This window comes from Sceloporus undulatus, chromosome 5, assembly GCF_019175285.1.
Source record: "Sceloporus undulatus isolate JIND9_A2432 ecotype Alabama chromosome 5, SceUnd_v1.1, whole genome shotgun sequence".
NCBI lineage: Eukaryota > Metazoa > Chordata > Lepidosauria > Squamata > Phrynosomatidae > Sceloporus > Sceloporus undulatus.
In genome coordinates this window covers 108,162,370-108,187,372 of record NC_056526.1, presented here as the reverse complement: position 1 = coordinate 108,187,372, position 25,003 = coordinate 108,162,370, and the positions used below count along the sequence as shown (strand labels likewise).

At 37.9% G+C, this 25,003-nt stretch overlaps 1 protein-coding gene across 1 annotated transcript in view; it reads left to right on the top strand.

The window, feature by feature from the left end:
• The window catches only part of SEMA3A (semaphorin 3A), a 228,779-nt gene that overhangs the window by 135,337 nt on the left and 68,439 nt on the right, over nt 1-25,003 (top strand). The window contains exon 6 of the mRNA XM_042469819.1: nt 22,082-22,175. Coding sequence (XP_042325753.1) covers nt 22,082-22,175 — 94 coding nt within the window. The remainder of the gene's footprint in view (nt 1-22,081; nt 22,176-25,003) is intronic.

Genomic DNA, 25,003 nt, shown 5'->3' with positions numbered 1-25,003 from the left:
TTCTCTGATCAATAATAAAAAATAGTTTAGATTTATGATGTACATAAAACCTGATGTTATTGCCTCTGAAGTTATGTAATATTACCACCTGTAACATATTTTCTTTTTCCGGTCCCTATGCAAAATGTTTCATACAGCTCTTAACATTTGGTCATATCATGCGCTCCTTGATAACAGTTTCCTATACTTCATGTTAGATGAAACACAGAGTTCCCTTCCTCCAAAGTAAAAATATCCATTTTACTCTAAGCTTTCAGATTCCTTTTATAGTTTACCACAGTTCTTAGAAATGTTACTTCTTGCAACTTGCATTGAAACTTGAAAAATTTGGGATTCTAGGACCTGAAGTCAAAAAGTAACTTTTTCAAATTTTGTATCCTGTTAGAGAAGGGACTAAAGCAGAATCTATACAAAAGGTCTTATGTGCTCAATTTTGGCCTATCGGTGCTGTTGTTATCTCATAGTTATATTTAATGCATAAACAAGGTAAAGCAGTTTATTGAGCTATCCAGTTCATCTGGTCTCAGTCTGCAAGCCTAAACAGAATCAGTAATCTATCTGGATACAGATAGATATTCAAGCTTTCTGTTTTTGGATATGAGACTGAGTATTTGCTCCACTGATGTTTTAAATTATGCATTAAGGTTCATTTGAGGTCATGCTAGTCTGCTTTCTATCCCATTTATGCTACTTGTACAAGACATTTATGACACTCTTCAATCATTTCTATAAACAGTTAATTTTAATACCTCAAAAATGAGAGGATGCTTTTGGAAAACAAGCACCTTTGTGACATTATAACTTTTACCATAATTATACCCACTAGAAGAGGCCAAGGTAGTTTTCCTTTTGAAATTTTTCTACCCTGCTAATTACAATTGCTTCTATTTAGCCTTGTTAAGAAATTTAAAACACAATCCTATACATGTTTAATCATAAGCAAGCTCCATTGTGTTCAGTTGAGTTTATTCCCAAGTAATGGAGCATCAGATTCCTGCTTCATTTTCACTCTCTCTCAAGAATTATTGTAAAGTCCAAGATTCAGAATACAGTGGAGCCTCCGCATACGCTGCCTTTTTATAGGCGGCTTTGAGCATAGGCGCTCAAAGCCGCCGGCGCGCGCGGGGCGGAAGGGGCGGCGTGTCCCATTCAATTGAATGGGCGCGCGCACCCGTTGTGCTTCACGTGCTGCTGCACCGCCGCGCCGCCGCGCACGAGCCCCATTGGAAACAATGGGGCTCGAGCATAGGCGGATTTTTTTATATGCGGAGGGATCCGGAACGGATCCCCCGTGTATAATAAGGTTCCACTGTACTTATTACCTGCTTGTTTTGATAACACTCCAACTGCTGCCTTCAGAAAACAAAACTTACAAAGAAAACAATATTTTAAAACCTACCTGAAATGAACACCTCATATTCCCTTTCTAATTTATTATTATTAACTTTAATAATAATTAAGCTGCCCCTCACCATGGGGTTCAAGTTTGTCAAAGACTGAAGCAAGTTTGGAAGCTACTGAAGGAACAAGAGAGTCTGTTTTGCAAGGAAATTATCAAGGCATGGGCAGGGTGAGAAGGGAATAATATGGCAGTTTGCAAAGTCAAGGCACAGGAAATTCCACCTGAGGAATTGCATTCTACACCATCGAGAGAAAGCCTGTTATCAGATGATCAAAAAGTGCAACCAGTCAGTCAGTCAGTCACAGAAGCAATTTCTGACCACTTGTTGATCTTTCATTCCTGTTGCCCCCAAAATACTAACTAGCTGGGGGACCATTGAGGTGAAAATTGTCCTCTTCCCCCATCATAGCTTCCCACCCCAGTTTACATGACTAGCTGAAGTATCATGGTTCATAGAACAATGTAACAGCTTGCTGAATTTCTGACTTTGGTGAAGATCTGGTGGCCAATGTGTACAGGACATCTTAGCCAGTTTAATATTGGTGCTCAGTAGATAATATCCTGCAGTGGTGTATGGAATATTGTAGTCTAAACACCATTTTTCCGCGTGTGAAATCTGACATGTTTTGTGCTTTATAAAAACTGGCTGACGTCTTGCAGTGGGCTGTATGTGGAGTTATGTGTTCATTGTGTTTTGTGACCTTGTGTTGAATGGCCATGTTGCATGAACAGATATTCCACTAATATCACAACCAAATGTACAATCAAAAGTATGAAAGTACAATCAATCTGTGACTGATTGATTGATAACACTTTTAGACCAGCTAATAGCAAACATTCTCTGGATGATGTAGAATACATTTTAACATATATGTACTGGTAATTGAATTATAAAACAATGAGGGTCTCTCCGTGAACAAAAACTTAGTCTGCACACCAGTGTGGTGTAGCAGATTAACTGGGTACTTAGGCTGGAAAAAGCAGGCCAATTGTTTACTAATACTAGCATGGTGGGTCATATCAAACTATGAATGATATAGCAGAGCTCACCCAAGAGAAACAGCATTACAAAATGTTGTACATGAATAAGCAAAATATCAGGTACACACTCTTTTCTATATGATGCAGCGAAACAATAAGTAAGCTAACATTACGTTTGAATGAATAGGGTCTATGGGATGTAATTTGTTGGCTACCACCAGCATGTTCTTAATGATGCTGTACCCCAGCTCTTCATTGCTAGGAAATGCTTGTTGATTGCCGCTACATGTTGTATACAGTATACAACAGCTGAATGACTTCCATGAATGAAAAACTAAAGCCAGTCAACAGACTCATTAGGTTTAAAGAAGCCAGCACCAGAACTGTGGGAAAACTTTTGTCCAGGCTGATGAAGAGGATAAGGGGGGAGATAAGGGGAGAGGGAAGGAAGTGCTATGAAAGTGAATTCACACATCAGGACACACACATTCACTGGGCTGAATCTTTTTACTTCATCCACACATTATGCTACAGCTGTGTGTGTCCTTACTACACTGTCCTTCCAGAGTAAAAGATGGTTTATAAATAGTAATAGTTATATGGTGAAAAGACCTGATATTGAAGATGACAGCAATTCTTTACTATTCCTTGGGGGAAAAATATTGTGCATATTTTTTTTTTATTCCCTGCAAGTGTAATTCTTTCTCCTCCAGTTGCTTTACCTCTTTTATGCACCATAGTAACCAAGAGAGTAGAAAGACACAGTTTCTAGCTTTTTTCTTCACATCATAGATTCATCTTAAAATAGTGCTATAGCACTATGGATTTTCATCATCTATATCAATTTTGTCGAAAATATTTGTGGCATTCACAATTTGGCTGGTTATCATTATCATTATCATTATTATTCAGGGGAATATAGAATTATTTTTAGAAAATGAATTCATGATGTATTTCCAGGATTACCTCACAACATCTTGTGATAACTATTGTAAGTGTTGTAACTCTGTATAATAATGAAATCATTCTGCATAATAATATGATAGATTCTTTAGGTGGGTTCCTCTCCAATTTCTTTAATTCTTCATGTGCAGGAAGGGGAAGGAAACATATGTAGAAACCTTAAGCTTCTGGTATGCAACTCATATAGCTAGGTAAGTGGGATAGACATATGGTTGGTGGTAGGCATCATATTTAGCAACATCTAGGTTTAATGTGTAGCATCTCAATGACTGCAGAGCAGTTGCATCTTTTGAGCTTAGATGTTTGATTGGTACTGGGGTAAATGAACAGATATAGCACAGAGAGCCAGTGTGGTGTTTTGGTTTAAGTGTTAGAATACAACTCTGGAGATCATGGTTCAAATCCCCCATTCAGCTATGGAAGCAAACTGGGTGATCTTAGGAAAGACTCTCTCTAATGTTCAGAGAAAAAGAAAGGCAAGACCCCCTCTGACTAAATCTTGCCAAGAAAACCCCCATGACAGGTACACCTTAGAGTCACTATAAATTGGAAATGACTTGAAGGCACACAACATAAACAAGCATGAATCAGCTTTTTTACATAAAGAAATTATTGCTGAAGGATATTACATTAGGTGTAATTTTCTTTATGTTCACTCTCACCTTGAAAGTTTCCTTTTATTTTGGATTACGTATTATGTACCAATCACCCTCCCTCCCCTGTAGACAGATCTTGGGTTATCTTTATTATCCAGAAAATGTAGCACTGTCACTTGAGAACAAAGAAAGTAATTGAAAACATCACCCCAGTTTTGTTCTTGTACAACATATGCGAAGTGTCTTCCGCACACCTTAAAAAGCCTGCCTGAACTCTTTGATCTTCAGAAAAACAAAAGTCAACCAGCATCTGTTGAACAACTGACTTAATAAGAAGACAATGATACAGTGCATGAACAAATTTAATTGCAGAAATGAAGTGGAGATAGAGTAAAAGTAGTATTTGATTTAGGGCAGTAAGGAAAAAAAGGGTATATAAGTGGAGAGAACTATATCAAAGCTGCATTATACAAATTGCCAGAAAGGCAAGTTAACTCGATTGACCTTGTTATTTTTTTTAAATAGTATTTGCAATGTTTCTGGACTGCTAAGGAAGCACCTGCTTTCTATTTTCTTTTTGATATTTTTTTAAAATCTTATAAGGAGGTCCTTTGAAACATATAGTGGACTGAAAACAATGGGCTTGGGTTGTAATCAATGTGAAGATATAATAGTCAGTGGTTCTCCCAATGTTATAGGCTTGGCCGATACTGTTATTTGACAGAGACTGTTACTGGCTTAAGCATGGTGATTATACAAAGGTTGTTTAGAGTGAAGTGGAATGTGAAAGGTTTTTGGATAACTCACCATAGTGCTAACAGTGAGCACAAAGGAAATGCTTAAGCATTTCCTCATAGGTTGAGGTGATGGGACATTTCCAAACAAGGCCAACATTTCCATTGCTGGCTCCTGTGGCAAAGCTAGTATATTTTGTATGTTGATATTGCATTCATGTTCTGCTTCTGGGCTTAAGTGGTACAACCAATGTGTGTGGATTCAGTTTGATACACTGTATATGTGATCAATCAAATTGGTCTTTGGTCTAATCTACCCTGCTTTTTCTTATGCTCTGATGCTGGCCAGGAAGATTCTCTTCACATTGTTCTTGATAAATGGCTTCATGTATGCAATCTGCATGCAGCGTTTGCATTAACACATTGACTATTTCAATTTTTAAAAAATATATATTGATTAATATAATTTTAATGACTCTTTCATTATGGAATTCGTGCTCCTTCTTTTGATTTTGCATGACTGAGGAAGAAAAAGAGAAATAAAATAGGGCCATTATAAGCTGACTTAAGAAGCCAACTCCACCAAGTTTCCACTCATTCGTCTCATCCAGCCAACATTCAAGAAGTTTGTGGAGCTGGTGCATGGTTACAGGAAGCAGATCAAACCCATGGGCTCAGCCCATATATAGGCAAGTTTAGATTCTTCTCTATCTCAGTTGTTTGTTTTCTAGATAAGTCATGGTAAAAAGACTAACGGCAAACATCTGACTCCTTAAAGAGAATTATCATAGCTCCTTTAAATCTGATCATTATATGACTCTCAGCACTTTAAGAATTTCTGATTGACCTTTTTGTTTTGTTTTCTCCTCCCAATCTACTTTTTCTTTGATGTCTTAGCTTTCTAGGCTGTACACCTAAGAGGAAGAACCTCTGTTACTTTCATTGATATGTGTGGTGTTCAGAGATCCTTTAAAACTGTAGCATATAAAGGCAATTCAGTCTTTATGTCACTAGAAAATACATTGTGCTATGTATTAGAAAACCATGTTGCTCTAATTATATTTTATCAGCTTTTGGATAATTTTTGTTTTTCTGTGCTTTATTTCATGAAACTTGAGCATTCTAGTTCAAAACCCGGTGAGTTTCAGTTAACAGATAACTCAATTTAACCCTGGAATTTTTTGATGGACTCTAATGAAAAACCTGTTGCAAGTTTATCATTTATCAGTATAACCCAGTGCACTCTGCAAATGAAATTTACTTTGCAGTAATAGTTACTAATAATTACCTTGTAGCCAGGCCAATGCTTATATTAAAGCACTCAGAGTGTGTCAAAGTGCAGGGTGGTGATGTATGTCACAGATATATATGATTATAGTGGTGTTGTTGGAGGTTACTTAGTTATTTAATGGTTACTGTGAAGGCCTCTTTTAAGTAATATCATTTCAAAGATGCCTTCCCTTATGCATTTATTTAATGGAATTACAACCAGGTCTGTAGAAACCCATTTATTGCTAGCAAAACCAGTCAAGTATACTAAACAGCAGAATGGAAGAGCCTAGATTTGTTCCTCTTAGTTAGTTTGAAAAGGTAGAATAACCTTAGACCTTCACATAATGAGCTTCTTCATTTTCTGTTAAGAGGATGCCTGGCAGTACAAAATTATATGAACTTCTCTAATAACCTTTTGGGCCTTCCCATCTATCTCTATTACCATCACAATTGTCCCTGCATCTTTCTATACTTTGTGAAGTTGAAGGCTTTCATGGCCGGCATCCATAGTTTTTTGTGGGTTTCTCGGGCTATGTGGCCATGTTCTAGAAGAGTTTCTTCCTGACGTTTCGCCAGCATCTGTGGCTGGCATCACAGATGCTGGCGAAACATCAGGAAGAAATTCTTCCAGAACATGGCCACATAGCCCGAGAAACCCACAAAAAACTTTCTATACTTTGTTTGCCATCTTACCTTGCTGCCACATTTATTCATGCTTATGTGAAAAGAAACATGGGATCTGAGACTATTGTAAAAGCTGAACCTTAGGAGCTAAAAGGATAAGCTGGATTTCTCTGGTGCCTTCAAGCTTTAATAAGGGCAATACTCAAACATTCACATCTCTGACATTTTAGACTTGATGCAAACAATTCCATAGTACAGCTGTGATTATCGTAGTTGGTTCTTAGAAGATGGCGTAAATCCTTTCATCTTGCCTTGCTCTTAGAAAATCTAAAGCAGAAGAGCTGGTTGCTGGTTGCTTCATCCCATCTGACTTTGCTCCATGCGAAGGTGAGGAGGCCCAGTGGACTAAATTTAGTTGAGTCATAACAAAAAAGTCAATGGAGCTGTCACTTTACCATGTAATCAACCTTTTTCTTTACTCAAAAGAAGTGGAAACCTACTCTGAGGTATGATGGAGACAAAACAGATAGAAAGGAAAGCAGATGGCCACATAAATCCTAAAGGAGACACCAGATGCTCTTTGCATATGGATGGTCTTCTTTGGAGACTAAACCTTCATTTTAACGTACGGTTTTCAGACACCTCCCAACTTGACGGAAGAAATGAAAGCACAGGCTGCAGTTTTAGCTTTGTGGAGCTGCTGGGGGTTTTCCTTTCCCTTAGGTATTTTTAGCTGGAATCATGAAATGTCTGCATGGTTTCCTTTATGCTTTTCAAAAAGGAAATGAAAAAGTGTTGTTGCACTGTAATGGCAAATGGCATTGATTATTTTCCAAAGCCGCTACTCAATAATGATACCATTTTATAAGTCCACTGAAACATGCCGTTGCAAACATGGCATCACCACTGAAACCTGGAAATATTTTACTATTTGCCCTGCTCTCTGCCACCAACATTTATTAGCAACTGATCTTTTACTTCTTAAAAAAAGGGGGGCTATGTGATTACACATAAAATATAAACCATGTGTCAAATAAGTATTTTATTGTCTCTACTCCCTGTGCTGCAAAGCAACTTGTTCCAACTTTCTTTCTGCTTGACTAGGTGCCATTGTTAAAACAAGTAGAGTGCTAGGTGTACACTGAGAAATGGAAAACTTTTGTGTAGTTTGATATTCTCATTCCTCCTGGGTAGATTTCTTGCAAGCATACATATCCCCCCCAAAAAAAAAACCCTCACCTTCAACAAACTAATAATCACCAGAAAAAAATGGGCTGTGTTCAGTTTTTTCTAACCCCTCTGTAAATCCTACACTGCATCCACACTGCAGAAATAAATCCAGTTTGACATCACTTTAACTGCTATGGGTCATGCTATGGAATTTTGGGAACTGTAGTTTATTGTGGCACCAGAGCTCTCTGACAGAGAAGGCTAAATGTCCCACAAAACTACAGATGACAGAATTACATAGAATAGAGCATTGCAGTTAAAATGGTGTCAAACTGGATTATTTCTGTGGTGTGGATGCAGTCCTAAATATGCTTCCTGTTCCCATCATGGTATACATTTTCCCCATGGCAGACAATGATACACACCTGAGTAAGAGCAAGGGCAATGTCCATCACTCAACTCAGCCTTACACAATGGAACTGCCATTTGTAACAGCATGCTTAGTAATACAAATTCTGGTTTTACCATGTGAGAATGGTGCTACATAATAGCTGTAAAACAAATGCTTTATGGGGTGAAAGAAAGCAAGGACATAATGACTTCTTTCCTAATACAAAGAAATAGCTGGAAAGGTAGCTTATATAGGTTAACATAATACACATTGATTTAATTTGCCCTCTTCAAGGACAAATTGAAGCTGACCAATTTTAATAAAAGGAGCCAAGAAGAAACAGTTGAGTCAATATGCGGTTTTGGGTGAAAGAAATTCACAGCTTTTATTAGTGGATGTATTTATTTATTTTTGGAAAGATTTGCAGGAAATTAGAGACAGAGAAAACTGTCGATGTTTTTTCCATTTGCTGTGATATTACCCCAAAAGCAACCATATGAGCATTTACATTCTGAGGATGGTACACAATGACAAACACAGAAATAAATTTGGAGTAGGTGAACCTTTGTTTTTGTTGTTGTTGTTGCTGCTGCTATTCAATTTGCTCTTTATTTTTTTTTCAACAACCAAGAGGTAAATTTAAACAGCCAAGGGAAAAGGCATGAGAAGATGGAAAAGTTATTTTTCTTTGATGTGCTTATTAAATTGATTTTGGTTTCTTGTTTTTTAATAAGATAATCATTTTAATTGTGTTTTTGCATTCTAAATTAGGGTGTTTTTGTGTTGTTTTTTTAAAAAAATCATGCTATGATATTTCCTGAATCCCTGTCCTTAAAATTTTAAAAAGTATGAAATAAATCAGTCAAACAGGTGGGGAATTTCTGTGGATGCTTTCCCCCAATTTGAAGTGAAGGAACTGGGGAGAAGGTATCACAGGTTGCAGCAGTACTTTGTTTTGGAGGTGCTATCTGGGTTGCTTGATGTCTTTGTCAAAAAATATAATAGATGATATATAGATAGATGATAGAAAGGTAGAGTTAACTTTATAAATAAAGATGGTTTGTTCAGAGTAAGAGAAAAAAGATACTGAATAAACATCCTGATTGTATCCCATGTTCAATATTAGAACAGACTACATTGGACTCTATCACTAAAATTGTTTTAAATGGTGTTTCCTATTGGGATGCTTTACCTGGGGATTCCTACCTTACGCTACCTTCTGCCACCAACATTTATTAGCAACTATCCCCTGTAGTCTGTTCCAATTCATCAGTCCATGAGTCTGAGGAAAAGATTAAAGGATGAATAGAAAACATAGAGAGAAAGAAGACAGGAATGTATATGGGATAATTAGGAAGAGACACTCAATTTATAGACAAAATATAGCAGTGGAAAGAAGGTAAAAAGATGCATGAACATGGGAGTTTGTTTGATTTTTCAGTCTTCAGAGAGGTCATCAGTACAAAATGTACAGAAGTTGTACCTGATTAGTTCTTCTGACTCCCGATTTGAGACTATGGGAACCCATCCAGAATCTCATTTCTGGGAACAGAAATTCTTCGTTGTTACTATTAGTGATCAGGAGAGGGGTGGGAACTTTATGATACTTCAGATATTGTTGGATAGGATTGCAACTTCCAGCTTTCTTTATCTTTCTTTATCTTTGGCTATACTTAGAGTTGCATTCCAATATTCCAGTAACATCTGTAGAGCACACAGTTCAGATTAGAGAATAGGTTACTAAATGGCAAAAAGAAATAATTAGAGAAGGGCTGTGATCACCCTCTGCAACAGCATGCATATGGCTTTTCCAAATGTGAATGGGATAAGCTAGATCTGCCAACATCTTATATGCTTTGGTTCTTATACATAATGCATCAGATGTGTATTATTATTTTTTGGAGAGCCAAGAATAAACAGAAGAAGGACCCACATGCTCTTACAGACGTAGCAGAGTTCATTACCTGCTGGAATAAACTACCTTACTGTGGCTTTACATTTTCTGGTTTACTGCCATTCATGGTTACTTCTGGAAATGATTTATTCAGTAATATCAAATAGTTCTACAGTATAAACAACTTCTAAACTAAATATTATATGAAGTTAAAATATCCTGCTACATATATGTATGGTTAGAAGAACATTGAACAACTAAAGAAGCAATATAAGCTCGGTTCACAGAACAGATCTTATAAAAGGTGATGACTATTTTTAGACCCCACTTTTAGTTGGCCTTCTTAAATATATTGTCCAAAAGTGAACTTTGTAGGGGTTTCCCCCCCCCCCTTTGGGCCAGCAACACAGCAAACCTTTCCCGGGCAGTGGATTGCACTTGAATGGCAAAGTCTATGGCAGGGGAGGGCAATCTTTGGGGGCCGGGGGCCGGGTTGCTGTCCCTCAGACAACTGGGGGGGCCGAAGCAAAAAAATAAATAAGTAAATAATTTTAAAAAATTAAATATATAAATAAACCAGGACAAATGTAGGACAAAATTTTCAAATGGAAGACACTTTTTTAAAAAAAATGGAGGACATGCGAAAAAATTTGCTGATTTTAAAAAAAATGTTAATATAAATGCATGTTTCTGAGGCTTCTATAGACAATTGCCCCCCAAAGGCCCCGGCGGCAATCGGCGGCAGGACTGGGCTGGGGCCGGTCCCAAGGCCTCGCCGGGCCGCATCCGGCCCGCGGGCCGCAGGTTGCCTACCCCTGGTCTATGGTGACTGAAATGCCATTATGGTGAAATGTCTTGCTATTACCAAATTGATAATCAGTTTTCCCTTATCAAAAAATAGCATCTTCTGTTGGACTTCTAAGAAATATATATCTGAATCACTGGGTCTAATAATCAAATTAGAGATAACTCAGACATTGTCTACACAGGCCAAAAAAGGCATGTTCCCCCATCCCCATTCTGGCATTGTCTTGTTCGAATGACACACAGCCCAAACCTCAGGTCTGGTGTCAGTGGTCTGGATGATGTCTGGAACATTCTGCATCAGAACTATGTTAAAATAAATTTTGAAAATTTGCCTGTTGATCCAATCTTCCAGGAAGATCCAGAGCCCTCTGTTCGCATTCCATGTCTGCTGTCTTCACAAACATCCCACTGCACTGCATAGTGCATCCGCCACTACTACTTGCTTCTGAAGTCATTCTCACCTCAAAAGTTAGTGGCTGGCAGTGGTGAATGGCCCAGGTGGCCCAGAAGGACACCTGTGACGATTAGTCATTGCAGTGTGGAAATGGAGGAGCAGGTAACAGGGACAGGCCAGAGTAGCTGAAGGGCCAGGATACTCCAGGCTGCTACAAGAATGGAATCAAAGAGAAGGAGGTAGAATCCTTCTCCATGAGAAAGTGTTGGATGCAGCTATTTTTTTCCACTTTTCAAATTATATTCTGTTTTATAATTGATTATTTAATCAAGCAAGCAAGCACCTTCCTATGTACATAGTACTGATTGTAACTGCATCAGAGGAAAACCAAAAACAGCAAACGTAGAACAAACATGATCAAATAGATTATGGCGGGATACAGACTGCCCAAAAAGGGCAGTCTGCCAGCGCCTTGCTTTGTTCCACAAGGGAGCCGCAGCGGACAAACCGCACGGCTCCATCACGGAACAAACAGAACCCTTAAAAAGTGGGTTCTTCTTGCAGCGTGTTTGTGACGCTGCAATGTGCCAATGGCGCACTTGCGGCATTACAAGGACACCAGGATGTGCGGATGCTAAGGGTCCATCATGTCAAAATGGCTGAGCTCGTGTGTACAGGGCACCACCATTTTGACTCCCCCATCATGTGCTAGGGGTGAGGCCAGTATGGACAGTGCACCCTCGGTCAACCCGTAGCACGTGACAGGGGCGCACTTTAGGCCCGTCTGTAGAGGGCCAATGTTCTCCCACCTACCATGCTTTGTTTTATACAGCATTTGACTCATCTCATTCTTCAGGCGAGGATGACAACTGGCCACTAAAAGAAAGTATAGTCAGCCCTCCTTATCCATGGACATTTTTATCTGTAGATTCAAGCATCTATGGCTTGAAAATATTTTTTAAAAGTATAAATTCCAATCTGCCAACATCTTGTGTGCTTGATTTTCCATTTTATATAAAGAACACCATTTTGCTAAGCCATGGTATTTAATGGGACTTGAACATCCACAGGGGTGGTGGTCCTGGAACCAATCTCCAGTGGATAACAAGGACCCAGCATACGTAATTTGATTATGTCATACTGTCAGGTTATGTCATACAGTCATGTTAGTACTGTTGTCTGAAGTGCTTGCTTGTATTGAGAAACTCTGGCATGCTTATCAAAAGAAGACATAGGATAAGATGTTGACATCATATGCATTTGTGTACACCCAAACAAGACCTTTATTGTGAGGTGACACTGTCCATGCACAGGTATTAAGTGGTTAACAGACATCCCAGACAACAATATCTTCTGACCACCCACGCTTAGCTACATTTTCTCCATTGTTTTTTCTTGCTAGAGGAAATCCATTGGGGGAAGGCAGAATAATGGCACAGTGCCCATAAACTGTGAACTTTAGAAATCCTCTGTCTGGAAGAACCCAGAGAATTTTCTGGAATAGATCAGTAGTCAACACTCATATTTTTCAGCACTATAGCTCAACCAAGATTGGCAATGTGAGAGAAGTGATAGGTAAGGAATTTTAATATCAATAAACTCATATTGAAGCAAGAGGGATACAAAAAGCACTCCTATATATCATGGGATATGTAATGTTATTCCCCAAAAGTTATTTGGTTGACCTTCAATGATCAGTTTGGCACTTGTGTGATTTTTTTCAGGGGTACATTCTGTATATATGAAGTAGTGTCAGAAATAATAAATACTTTTTAAACAGATGTCTGAATGGTGTTAAGAATTCAAGACCATAGGGAATTAAAGCATTCATGTGTTCTTACTCTTGTTTGAACAGAGCCCTTCTAAGTGAGACCCAAGGAAATATATTTTTGAGTGCTGAAGTCTTGACTATAAATACTGTAAGAGTTATGTCAATTACTGTAGTTAAAGAATTCCCTACATTGCGAATAAGAGCACTAGAGTCTGCTTCAATATTATACTGAGAAGAGTTATTTTACAAGAATTTATTTACATTTAAATAATAGCAGGAGTAGATAAGTCATAGAATCATAGAATCGTAGCGACTGCAAGGGCCATGAAGTCCAACCTCCTACCATGCAGGAAATCACAGTCAAAGCATCCCCGACAGATGGCCATCCAGCCTCTGTTTGAAGAACTCTAAGGAAGGAGACTCCACTACACTCTGAGGGAGTTTGTTCCACTGTCGAACAGCCCTTACTGTCAGAAAGTTCCTCCTAAGTGGGCTTATGTTGCTTAAATCTCCCATGCTCCCAGGTTTTTGTGTTTTGTGTGTGTGTGTGTGTGTTTAAATACAGTGGTACCTCGGGATACGAAATACCCAGGTTACGAAATTTCCGGGATACGAAAAAATCCCATAGGAAATAATTGTTCCGGGTTACGAATGTTTTTTCGGGTTACGAAAAATTTTTTGGTGCTTTTCGGCGCTATTTCACACGGAATCGCGGCTTTTCCCCATTAGCGCCTATGGCATTTCGGCTTACGAAGGCTTTTCGGGTTACGAAAGCGGCCGCGGAACGAATTAATTTCGTAACCCGAGGGAGCACTGTACTATGTACAAACTGCCCTCTTGCTGAATGTTGATTTAATGTTCGATATACATGAAAAAATATACGTCAAAAGAAAAATTATGTGCTGGTGAATGTAGGCAATCCCATCACCACAGAAAGGTAGTGCCATCATGGGAGATGTTTACTCAAATACAAACTTCTATATTCTGTATTGGCTTTCTGCTAATTAAATGCATTCAGGCTTGCAATGAACCTTAAAGTCAAAAGACTTCCAGGAAAAGGTGGGTGTGAATGCAGCCTGTTTAGAGATGAGTTTGTATCCTAAATGAAAATAAGTGAGATAGTTACCCAGATGAATTTAGAGAGGAACGAAAGATGACATACGTTTGCATAAATATAGCAAAGCCTTGATTCAGTATTCAGTGCTGAAATTTGTTAATTTTAGGGGGATACAGATGGGGAGAAAGAGACGGTGAGACATCACCCCTTTTTGCCCCCAATGGAAGCAGCAGCAATCAAACGCTCTTGGTAGGTTCTTCTTAGGGTTTGTGCATGCGCTGATGATGTCCACGCGGCATGGCACTGTTTGGATGCTGTGCTGTGCGTACATCATCATGGCGGCCCCATAAGGACAGGGGCAAACTATGATGTTGCCCACGGTGCACGGTAGGGTTCGGGAGCATGTGGATGCTCTGCTCTCCTGAGACCTAAAATTGGCCCCAGGCTGGCGCTTTGCACCAGTCTGTATCGGGCCCTTATCACAAAATGTATCTTAGTAAACTTGACTTTAGTGACAACATACTAATAATAAAGGCAAGTGCTTCTGGAGATTATTTTACCATAAAGTAACTGCAGGTGTTCCTTGCATATCAACAATTTAGGGATGATGAATTTTTGGTATAAACATGGGCTTAAAGGCAGTATTCAGCCACAAGCCCTCTTTAAGAACTTCAGTTCTGATTATAAGCTTATGCTGATAATAAGAAAAATATGCAGCACAAGTATGTTAAGAGTTTTCATTTATGTTTATATGACATATAAATAGCTATGAGTTAAGATGAAACTTAGTTCAGTTTATAATAAAAAGACTTAGTAAAAACCTTTTGGGGGTGGGGTACTTATTAAATAGGAAACTGTCCTCTTGGCAATTAAAATTTGACAATTGTTATTAATTTTGGTCTTCCCAAGAGACCACAGATTAGACAGTGAGTGATTTACTAGTTGTTCTAAATCCATTATGAGAACAACCAGAGACAATACTGCATGGCAGTAAAATGGATGGCAGCCGGCAATCTAAAGGAAACAGTGTTGGCCTTTCCTATGCACATTTGCATATATTCAGATTTTAAGCAACATTTTTACATATGCTGGAGTCATGGCTCAGTGGATTTCAGAGAAGTTTGTACTGAGCAAGATGGACCAAGAATCTGATCAGCTTGATATGGTAAATGTAATGAGGGAAAACAGGCAAAAAGGTGCTAAACTGTTCAAAGAGCCTACATGTTTCTTATCTAGTATATTTGAATGTTTGTGTTTGAATTGTCTTCTATTATCTTCTGTTTCAACCTCCACTTTTATCTTCCCCACTCTTCCTCTCACTGTCAACTCTTACAACAGGATTGATGTGAGATCTCTAGAGGAAACTATCAAAATGCAATGTAGCAAGAACAGATAATTATGCTCCAGCTGTTCATCCTGCCAATTTGTTTCAATAGATTAGGTTTTAAAATAAATGTTGAACAGTGTAGATAACCTTTTCCCCAGTACTGTGCAACAGTTTTTAAGCCCTGTTGAATTAATTTGAGCATCAGCAATTGCCCATGGAAATGCTTTTTGAAAGACATTAAATATATGCAATTAAGAGTTTCAAAACGAATGACTCTACATCACAGAATAAATATGACTTAATAGCCATGCCCTCTTCCCAGAAAGCACTGGGAACTGTAGTTCTTCAAAGGGATGGGGGTTAAAGAACTTTCATACAAAATTGTTGCATCATATATCCTCATGAAACAATATTCCCCAGGGACATGATTATGGTTAACCTGGAATAAAGCTGATAAGTGTGGTATACAGATGCTAAACCCAAGCTCCTGTGATGGGTTTTTGCAGCCCAAGGTTTAATCTGCACTGCAGAAATAATGCAGTTTTACACTGCTTTAAATACCATGGCTCAGTGCTATGGAATCCTGGAGTTTGTAGTGCATTTTGGCACCAGAGCTCTCTGGTAGTGAATGCTAAATATCTCACAAAACTACAAATTCCAGAATGCCACAGCTTTGAGCCATGGCAGTTAAAGCAATGTCAAAATGCATTATTTCTGCAGTGTAGCTTAGATCCAAGTACCTCAGGATTGCAGCATAGTTTCCAGACACATTTAAGAGTTTTGGGCATGAACTGTAAAGTCTTAAATTGCTTAAGTCTTGATTATCTGAAACACTATATTTACTTAGATAAATCTATCCAAGTCTAAGATCCTTGAAATCTCTCTTGGTGCCATCATAGTCACTTGGTGACGACATCTAAGAGAACTTTCTCAGTGGGTACTCCCAGGCTATGGAATTTTCTTTCATAAGCATCCATGGCTTGAAAATATTCCCCCAAAAGTATAAATTCCAAATAGCATTGATTTTCCACTTTATATAGGAGACACTATTTTGCTATGCCATTGTATTAAATGGTACTTGAGCATCCACAGATTTAGGAGCAGTACAGACTGGCACATTGTGCTGGCTGGACTGCATACTAGGGCTGAACTAGGGCTGAGCGTTTACATGCCCAAAGCCCTAGTTCCATCACACATGTGCCATTATGGTACATGCCCGTCTATACGCGGTGCACCATGATGATGCACATGCAGCATCAGATGTGAAATGTATTCTGACACTTTATTGTGTTCAATATTAATTGTTGCTATTACCCAAGTGCCAAATATATTTGATAGTTAGACTTATGTGTCAAAAATGACTGAAGTTTTTGTGACAACCAGGAGGGTCCTATAGTTGATAAGCTACTTGGACACATTTCTGTGTCAGGTCTGTTCTTGCATCTGATAAAATGGTTTGGTCCATAATAGAAAGTCAGGTTGCAATCCCAGTAACTGAATATTTGCTAACACTTTGCTTTAAAACTAGGATAATCTGAAAGACCAGATTTATGATGTTTTAATGTCTCATGGCTATTAAGTTAATTGAGCTGGCATTTCCAGGGCTTTTGATCACCTAAGTTCACATATTATTCGGAAGATAATGTTGACATTGCTTGGATGTGGGAAACTACTGTAAGTTATTGTATAATGAATTCTCATGGATCATTACTTCTTACCACCTTGGGTGATTAACCAAGCTAAAGTGGAAGATCATTACCATGCCCCTCTGCATTGTGTAATGGTTTCTCAATAATTAAGGTATGAATTTAGCTGTTGCACATAGGCTTATCAACATTCCTTTTTATATTAATTGTAAAGCAGAATATTTTTAATACATATAAATAGCTCTGTGTTGCATATGATTTCATGGTGGATATGTGTTTGATTAATCTATCAAGATTAATTAATTAAACATCATTTTATACATTAGAAAGTGTACTTTTGATTAACTAAGCAGCAGATTTTATTTGCTTTTCTACTAAAATTATTTTTAATACCAGCACTTCCAAAAACTGCAGATGGTGAGCTGTATCTTAAGAAAGGCATTCAGCCTTCTCCTACCCAGAAGGGATTGTCTCATAAGATGCTGTCTGCATAAGATGCTGTATTAGATTTTTGTAGGCTAACAGCAGGCAAGGAGTGTGTTTTGCTTCAGAACAATTGTTACTATGCACATATATACAAGACGTAATTGAATAATTTAGTTAGCCACATGAAACTCATCTGACTGTTCATAAATTCCTAACTGGATGTCAGCTTTACTGGATAGTGGATCTCATAGTCATCAGTCATTATCATTTGCTTTCTGTGCTAATATTATTGATTACTATTGCTAGACCAACTTATATAAGTAGGAGGTCAGCAGGTAAAGCTTTTCCTGGGCTGCATCACTTTTGGTTGCAGGTGTGTTTGTGCAGAGTGCTTGCAGAAACATAACATGTTTAGGAATGGTGACATGTTTGAAGTTTCCATTACAACCAGGCATCCCAATAGATAAGAACAACAACAACAAAAATCAGCTGAAAATGACCATACAAATAAACTGGTCCCCTACAGAGCTTTAAATATTAAGAACAACACTTTGAATTAGGCATGAAACCTTTGGCAAGCAGTGCAGTAGCTTCAAAATCAGAGAGATGTTTTCATGCTTCTAATTCTTCGGCATCATTTAGACAGCTGACATCTTTACCAGTACTGACTTCCAGACTATTTCCAGATAGTCTGCCACTTTGAGTCCCAATTTTTGGGGCATAGCAGGACATAAATAAATATAATAATAACTATCATCATCATCATCATCATCATCATCATCATCATCATCATCATCATCATCATCATCATTAATTTTCCTGAATTAAATTTCAGTTTGTTCTATCCCACCTGTTCTATTACATTGTCCAGAAAATGTAGGACTACATCGTGGCCCTATCAAGTATGGAAAATCAGTCTATTTTTAATATCTTCATTTCAATCAGTTTGTTGTTCAGTAATTCATTCTGTCAATTTTCCACATCAGTCTTTGATTTTAAGAAAAAATGTGATTTGAATATTTGCATTAATTTTCATATGCAAATTTTTTTGTAAAATATTCATTTTTTACCCACTTTCCCTCTTATATACATTTTTGTATATAATTTTTGAACTGAGAACTACTGTACAGAGATTATCGCACATATGCTATCCCGTTGTTTTCCTGATGCACATTTAACTGTCAAAGATGGGTCTTACTGCATTCTCCCGTATGCAGTCCATATGCAGCCAATATGTAACACAGGCTTATCCTGCAGGATAAGCCCAGGTTGCATATGGGAGAATGCAGTGAGACCCATTTTTGACAGTTAAATGCATGTGTATCCTATTGGGAAAATAATGGGATAAGGCAAGTGCGATAATCTACATTGTAAGGTTTGGATAATTATGTAATCCAAAGGATAACTGGGTTCTAATCCACATATTAGTCCAAAAGGTGCAAATTAGGTAGGTATTTAGATGGACAAGATTTTGCCCCTATTCACAAGCTATCCAGAATTGTCAAATGTGCAGACCTGTTTTTACTGACCTCAAACAGGACTTTAAAGCCTCTTTTGGTTCACATTGTGATATTTTGGTCTTGTGTTCTTTCAGCTCAGTCTTAATTCAAACAATGTTGACTTCATTTAATTCACTCCTAAGGAAGAATTGTGAAAATTCCCTACTCCCAGCCCAAAAGGTACTTTTTGTGCCTCAACAGAAGCTTTGAACAAACTTGCATTCTAGGAAGTGCACTATTTTCAAGGAAATAAGAGAAAATTCATAAAAAGCTGGAACTAGACATGAGTCTTTCCATTATTTCCTGTGATGCAGGATTCTCCCCCCCCCCACACACACACACACTGTTTGTGTGTCTAAGAGTGCAAAATAAATGCAAAAAGAAATAGAAAAATCTTGAATGTGAAAATGGAAAATGTTTGTAGTCTGTACCAGTAAGTTATTAGCATTCAAGCGACATCTCTGTTAACGGCAATCATACAATTCTGTATTTAAATATGTCATCAGAAATATAGAGAGGAGGGGATGAGTTCAATTAGAAGCTAATAAGGTAAGCATTCAATTCAATTGGTTTTGAGATTGTGGATCTTCTTGCTTGCATATGCAATTGACTTAATAAGTTGCTTAGCAGGAACAGTCAGTCATTGAACAGCATAGCATTTCTTTTTCCAGAGGTCACTGTATGTAAGTCAGGCAGCAAAGCAGGTGATATATTATACATGACAAGCTTGAATGTTGCTATACAAAGAGATTCCAATTCTCTGTGTCCTCTGAGAATTGTTCAATATCCTTGATGGTATCTTATGTCTGGAATACCAGAGGTATGGCATTTTGGATGTCCTTACTAATCTGTCAAGGATAACATGACATTCTTTCCTTTTTTGGATTGTTCCACTTCTGCTAGATCACCTTGGGCACTCAGATGCAAGAAGCAAGAGAATGCTGGGTAGCTGTAATATCAATTTATCTCTTAACTGTTATTTAAAATTACCTAAATTACCTAGATCTCCAAAATCGAAACATTTTGTCCAAAGAAATTTGACACATCTAATAAAAAGCAAACTGTATATAACAATAATAAAATATTTTGATCATATAAATTGCTGAGGTATTCTGCGTGCTTACTCAGAGGCCCCATTTATCACATCTGCTTGTCTAGCTCTTCTCTCCATCTGCTCTTACTTGTAATCAGGAAAAATATGGTCTGATTTAAGTTAGAATCATTCAAGCCATTATATTCCCTCATTATCATGTATAGATGTTGAAGCTGGACAGGGAAGAAAACAGATAGGAAGAAAATTAATTCATTTGAGATGTGGTGCAGGAGAAAAGTGGTTAAGATATTGTGTCCTAGAACAATTCAAGCCTGAATTCTCCCTGGAAGCCAAGGCCCAGTACAGATGGGTCTTTTAGAACGTAAGGAATACGTGCTAGGGTTGCCTTGGGGCGACGCTTACAGATGCCCCGCAACCCTAGCACATATTCTGTACATCAAAATGGTGGCACCCTGTACAGATGGGCGCCGCCATTTTGACTTGACAGACGCTTAGCGTCCGCATGTCGTGGTGCACTTGTGATGTCACGCATGCGCCATTGGTGCATTCAGGCGTCACAAGTGCACCAGGAAAAGAACCTGCTTTTTGCGGGTTCCTTTTTTGCCACTGCAGCTTCTCACCAACAGAAAAGGAGGCGCCAGCAGAGCGTCCTTTTAGGATGCTATGTATCAGGCCCAAGATAACTAAATTGAGGCTGTCATACTTTGGTCATATAATGAGAAGGCATGACTTATTAGAAAAGAATGGTCCTGGGGAAGATAGAGGTAGTAGAAAGAGAGGAAGACTGCATGCCATATGGATAGATTCAGTCAGGGAGACCATGGGCCTGAGCCTATAGGACCTGAGAAGCAATAAATAAATGAAGCTTATGGCCAAGTACTGTATTAAACAAAAGAGAGTTCGCCCACTGCACATCACACACCCCCCGCCACAACTGTAACTGGAAAGCTTGACACAGTTGTATTTTATGTTTCTTGTAAGTTCTTTACTTTATAAACTTCTTTGAGTTCATACTTTAATGCAGACATCAGTCCATTTATCAGGCTTTTTCTATGTGACCTAGTTCACCTTTTGGGGGTATCTGAATAAGTGAGTCCTACTGTTCTTCTAATGACATGGATAAACTAAATTAAAGGAAAACATGAATTCATGGAATTTTAATGCCATCCTAGACCATCCCAATTCACTCTCAGGCTATGCAAATTAACTTTGCATTATGCATATATTTTCCCACAGCTATAAATGTGAACAACTGCTCTTTTGTGAATGTCGCCCTACATTTCATTTCTGTAATTTCTATGCTATATATCCCATAATTCTGTTGAAGCATACAGATAGATTAGTGCAACCATGCATATGAGACTGTGGATGATGTAGGATGGTCTCTGTAAAAATAATAAATTGAATTAACACATTGTAGTGAACCAATTTCTTTTGAGAGTCCTATAAAGGGTATTGAGTTTTACTTTCAAAGTTTCATTTTTAAAAAAGTATTTAAAAGTATGATCTCATCATGTAGAATAATTCTTCTCAAAATAGTTTTATAAAGCCATATTATACTTGGAAAAAAGTATGATCTCAGCACAGGCAGATTGAACAACAGAATTCTGAATTCTGAAGGAAAGAATATTTGAAAATGTTCAAAATATTACCAAAAACCAGTTGGGAATCTTTGTAATTTGAAACTTATTCTGTGCAAACTTTGCATGTGATTGTTTTTTTGTATATAAAACAGAATTTTCTGTGCAAAATAAAAAAAAATGCTGTTCTCTGTGCAGAACAGGCTGTTTGCTTCAAGAAACAACCATGTACATATTTTGAGCAAAAGAAGTTCTGAATTAGGAATAGGTTTCAAAGACAGTGTGATTTTTGAAGACTTTCTAACAGTGTAAACAAAATTGGTAAAATTAATAATTGCTTCCTTTAAGAAGAAAATTAGTGAAAAATTACACCCCAAGTGATCAATTATATGTTGTTTATTAGTGGTCTAATAATCTCCATATTTTAGCAGCAGTCATTACCTTTATATCATTGCTTTGTGAGATTACTTGTTTTTCCCTTCCTCTTCAACAGGATAATATTTTTAAGCTGGAAGAGTCGCATTTTGAAAATGGCAGAGGAAAGAGCCCCTATGATCCTAAACTGCTGACAGCTTCTCTGTTAATAGGTATGTAGCTATATAAAATGTGGGTGTATTTTATCTATAGTTAGCTTCTTCTTCCTTTTCCTGATGGTTATCAGAGTTCCTGTTTCTTTCATTTTTGAACTTCCCAACCCAGCATTGAGTTACAAGTTCAGACAGGCTTAATCCAGCACAGCAATAAGTACCCGCAATTTCTATTGATGGATGTGCAAGTTTGGAATTTCCAGCATTAAGATTGTGTGGGGATTAAATGTACCACTAGAACAATCATGCAAGTTTGGTTAGAGGCTATTGCAGGTAGAAGCCATGATACTTCCAGAACTTAAATCATGCATTTCTACCCCTACTTCTAGTTAAAACAGTAAACTCCTGCAGGGACGCAGCCAGGATTATAGGAAGGGGGGTCCAGACTAAGTGCCATGATTACAATGGGGCTTGGAGGGGGGTCCAGACCCACAAACCCACCCTTGACTACATCCTTGACTCCTGTATCATTAACTACTTCAAAAATTCACTTCAATTCAAGAGTAGTAGGATATTAGCTATACAAGCCATAACTTGCATAACTGAAGTTCTAAATCACATACACACAGTCACCTATTAGTTAAGAGGGGGCTGGTTTCAATGGGTATAGTCCTGCTCTCCTCATCATTCAATTGAAGTTATTTCTGAACAGGTGATGAAAGATTTCTGTACAAAATCCTCAAGCCCTTGGGCATTGTGCTCTTTGGATCACAGTCAGTGTTTTGGACTTTGGTCCCACCCATATTAGAAAATTGTGGGTGTGGTAGAGGACTAGCAAAATTAACTATGAACATGACAGACAGTATGATAATATTAGAAAAGCAAAGGAAATTCAATAGTGATTAATTGCTTGATTTTATTGGAGCATCAAGGAAAGACTTTGAAAAAAAATCCTGGTCACCAGATGTTCTTCTTAAGATGAGGAGTATTTTAATATACTGTTAACACTTAAGGAAAAGAAACAAAGTTCTATATGATTCTTTTGATGTTTAAAGCCTTATGCAGAGAGTGTGATGTAGAATATCTGGATGTCCTGCACCTGGAAGTCCAAATAATAAGACATAGCTACCCCCAGTTCTCTTTAAAATATAAGACTATCCACCTTGAAATCACTTGCATTCTTTATTTACTCAAAACAAAAAGAAGAAAAATACACCTGAAAAGAGTGGTGTATAAATGAGCTCTTGAAGCAAAATAAATTTTAGGCTCAGTTCTCTGATAGATCTGATTTTATATTTGCATGAATATTCAATCAAAAAAGACTGTGATGACAAGGCAGTATTATGAAACTCTGTGGGGATTTGCCAAATGAAGTCATCAGTGTATAGCTTCTCACATTCCATTTTTGTGAAAACTTGCAGCAATACAGTTGTTTTGTTTCTTTTGGCTTAGCTTGGTTTGGCTTCTAAAATACACACACACACAAATATTTTATTATTGCATGAAGGACAGAAAGGAATTGAGATCAAGGTGTTAAGGAAAAGAGATCAAAGATAAGGATGTCTCTTGATACCAGAGGGTAGCAGTGCTCTCACTTTCTTTGCATGTGTACATGCAATTTTATGTAGATTTGTGTGTGAATCCAGCATAGGTGATGGGCTGTTTTTTGAAAAGCAAATTGAGAAGTATGTCACTCTAATGTTTTTAATCTCCTTTTCATATCCAATGGAAAATGGCCAGAATGATCCTTCCCAAAAGAATGCTAAAATGAAGAAAGCCATTTTGATGCAGCTCTGTTTTGTCATCAGTTCAGGAGTGGCCAGGCTCTGGTATTTTATTATTGATACAAACCATTTGGCACAGGTGCTTCTGGATTAACTAGTTGAGATTGAATGTCATTACATGTAGGATTAAAGCAGGGTTACTGGGAAGTTTTGGAACTGCAGTCCAAAAAGCATCTTCTCAAAGTTTTGGGCAAAAGCAGTTCTTGAGCAACTATATGCTTCTAATGTACCTTTAGGAGCAAGGACAGTTCAGGAAAGAAAAAGGTTGCAGTACCTGTTGTAGGCAGTGAATTTCAGGTGCATTTTAAGGATAAAATTTCTAAGTCCCAGTATCAAGCCCTCAGTGTGGATTGGGAAGCACCCCGGAGTCACTGAAGAAATATGAAACATGCCTGCATCTAGAAAGAAATACATGGGATCACATTTCCTTAACACCATACTACAGCAGTTTTCTCAAAAGGCTATTGTGTGTAAACCCAGCATGATTTTGGAAGTCTCCATTAACCACTGCAAAGAGCAGGACACCATGTACGTAGAGAAAAGAATTGGCTAATAGGAGGAAAAAGAGAGGGAGAAGTTGTCTTTGTCAACATAACCATTTCTGTTGCTATTCTTATACAAGGTGGTTGAGGGGGAGGATTTTATTCTATTTTTAACTGAGGGAAACAGTTTTTGCTCCAGTAGCAACTTATGTTACCACATAACAGAGGATGTAGGAAGAAGCCATGCACACTTCATGTAATGCAATTAGTGTTTCATTAACAGAGAGCGGGAGACTCTAGCATCTTTGTGTATAGAGTCTTTGTGTATAGAGGAGTGTATAAATATGTGCCCTGAGTAGCAAGGATTCTTATATTTCAATGAACAATAGAAAAAAAATCATGCCACCTTATATGAGGAAGATAGATGGTAATAAGCAATGTAATGGGTTACTTTGCTATACAGAGTAACAATAACAATAATGACTTGTGTCAGGCAGCACATTGTTCAAGAACTCAACCAACGAGAGTCTTTTATGGAGAGTCTTTGTGAGTCTTTGTAAGCAATTAGCTACTGAAAATTAACAGGGTCAAAATATTTGAGGTTGCTATTCAAGCAGAGAAC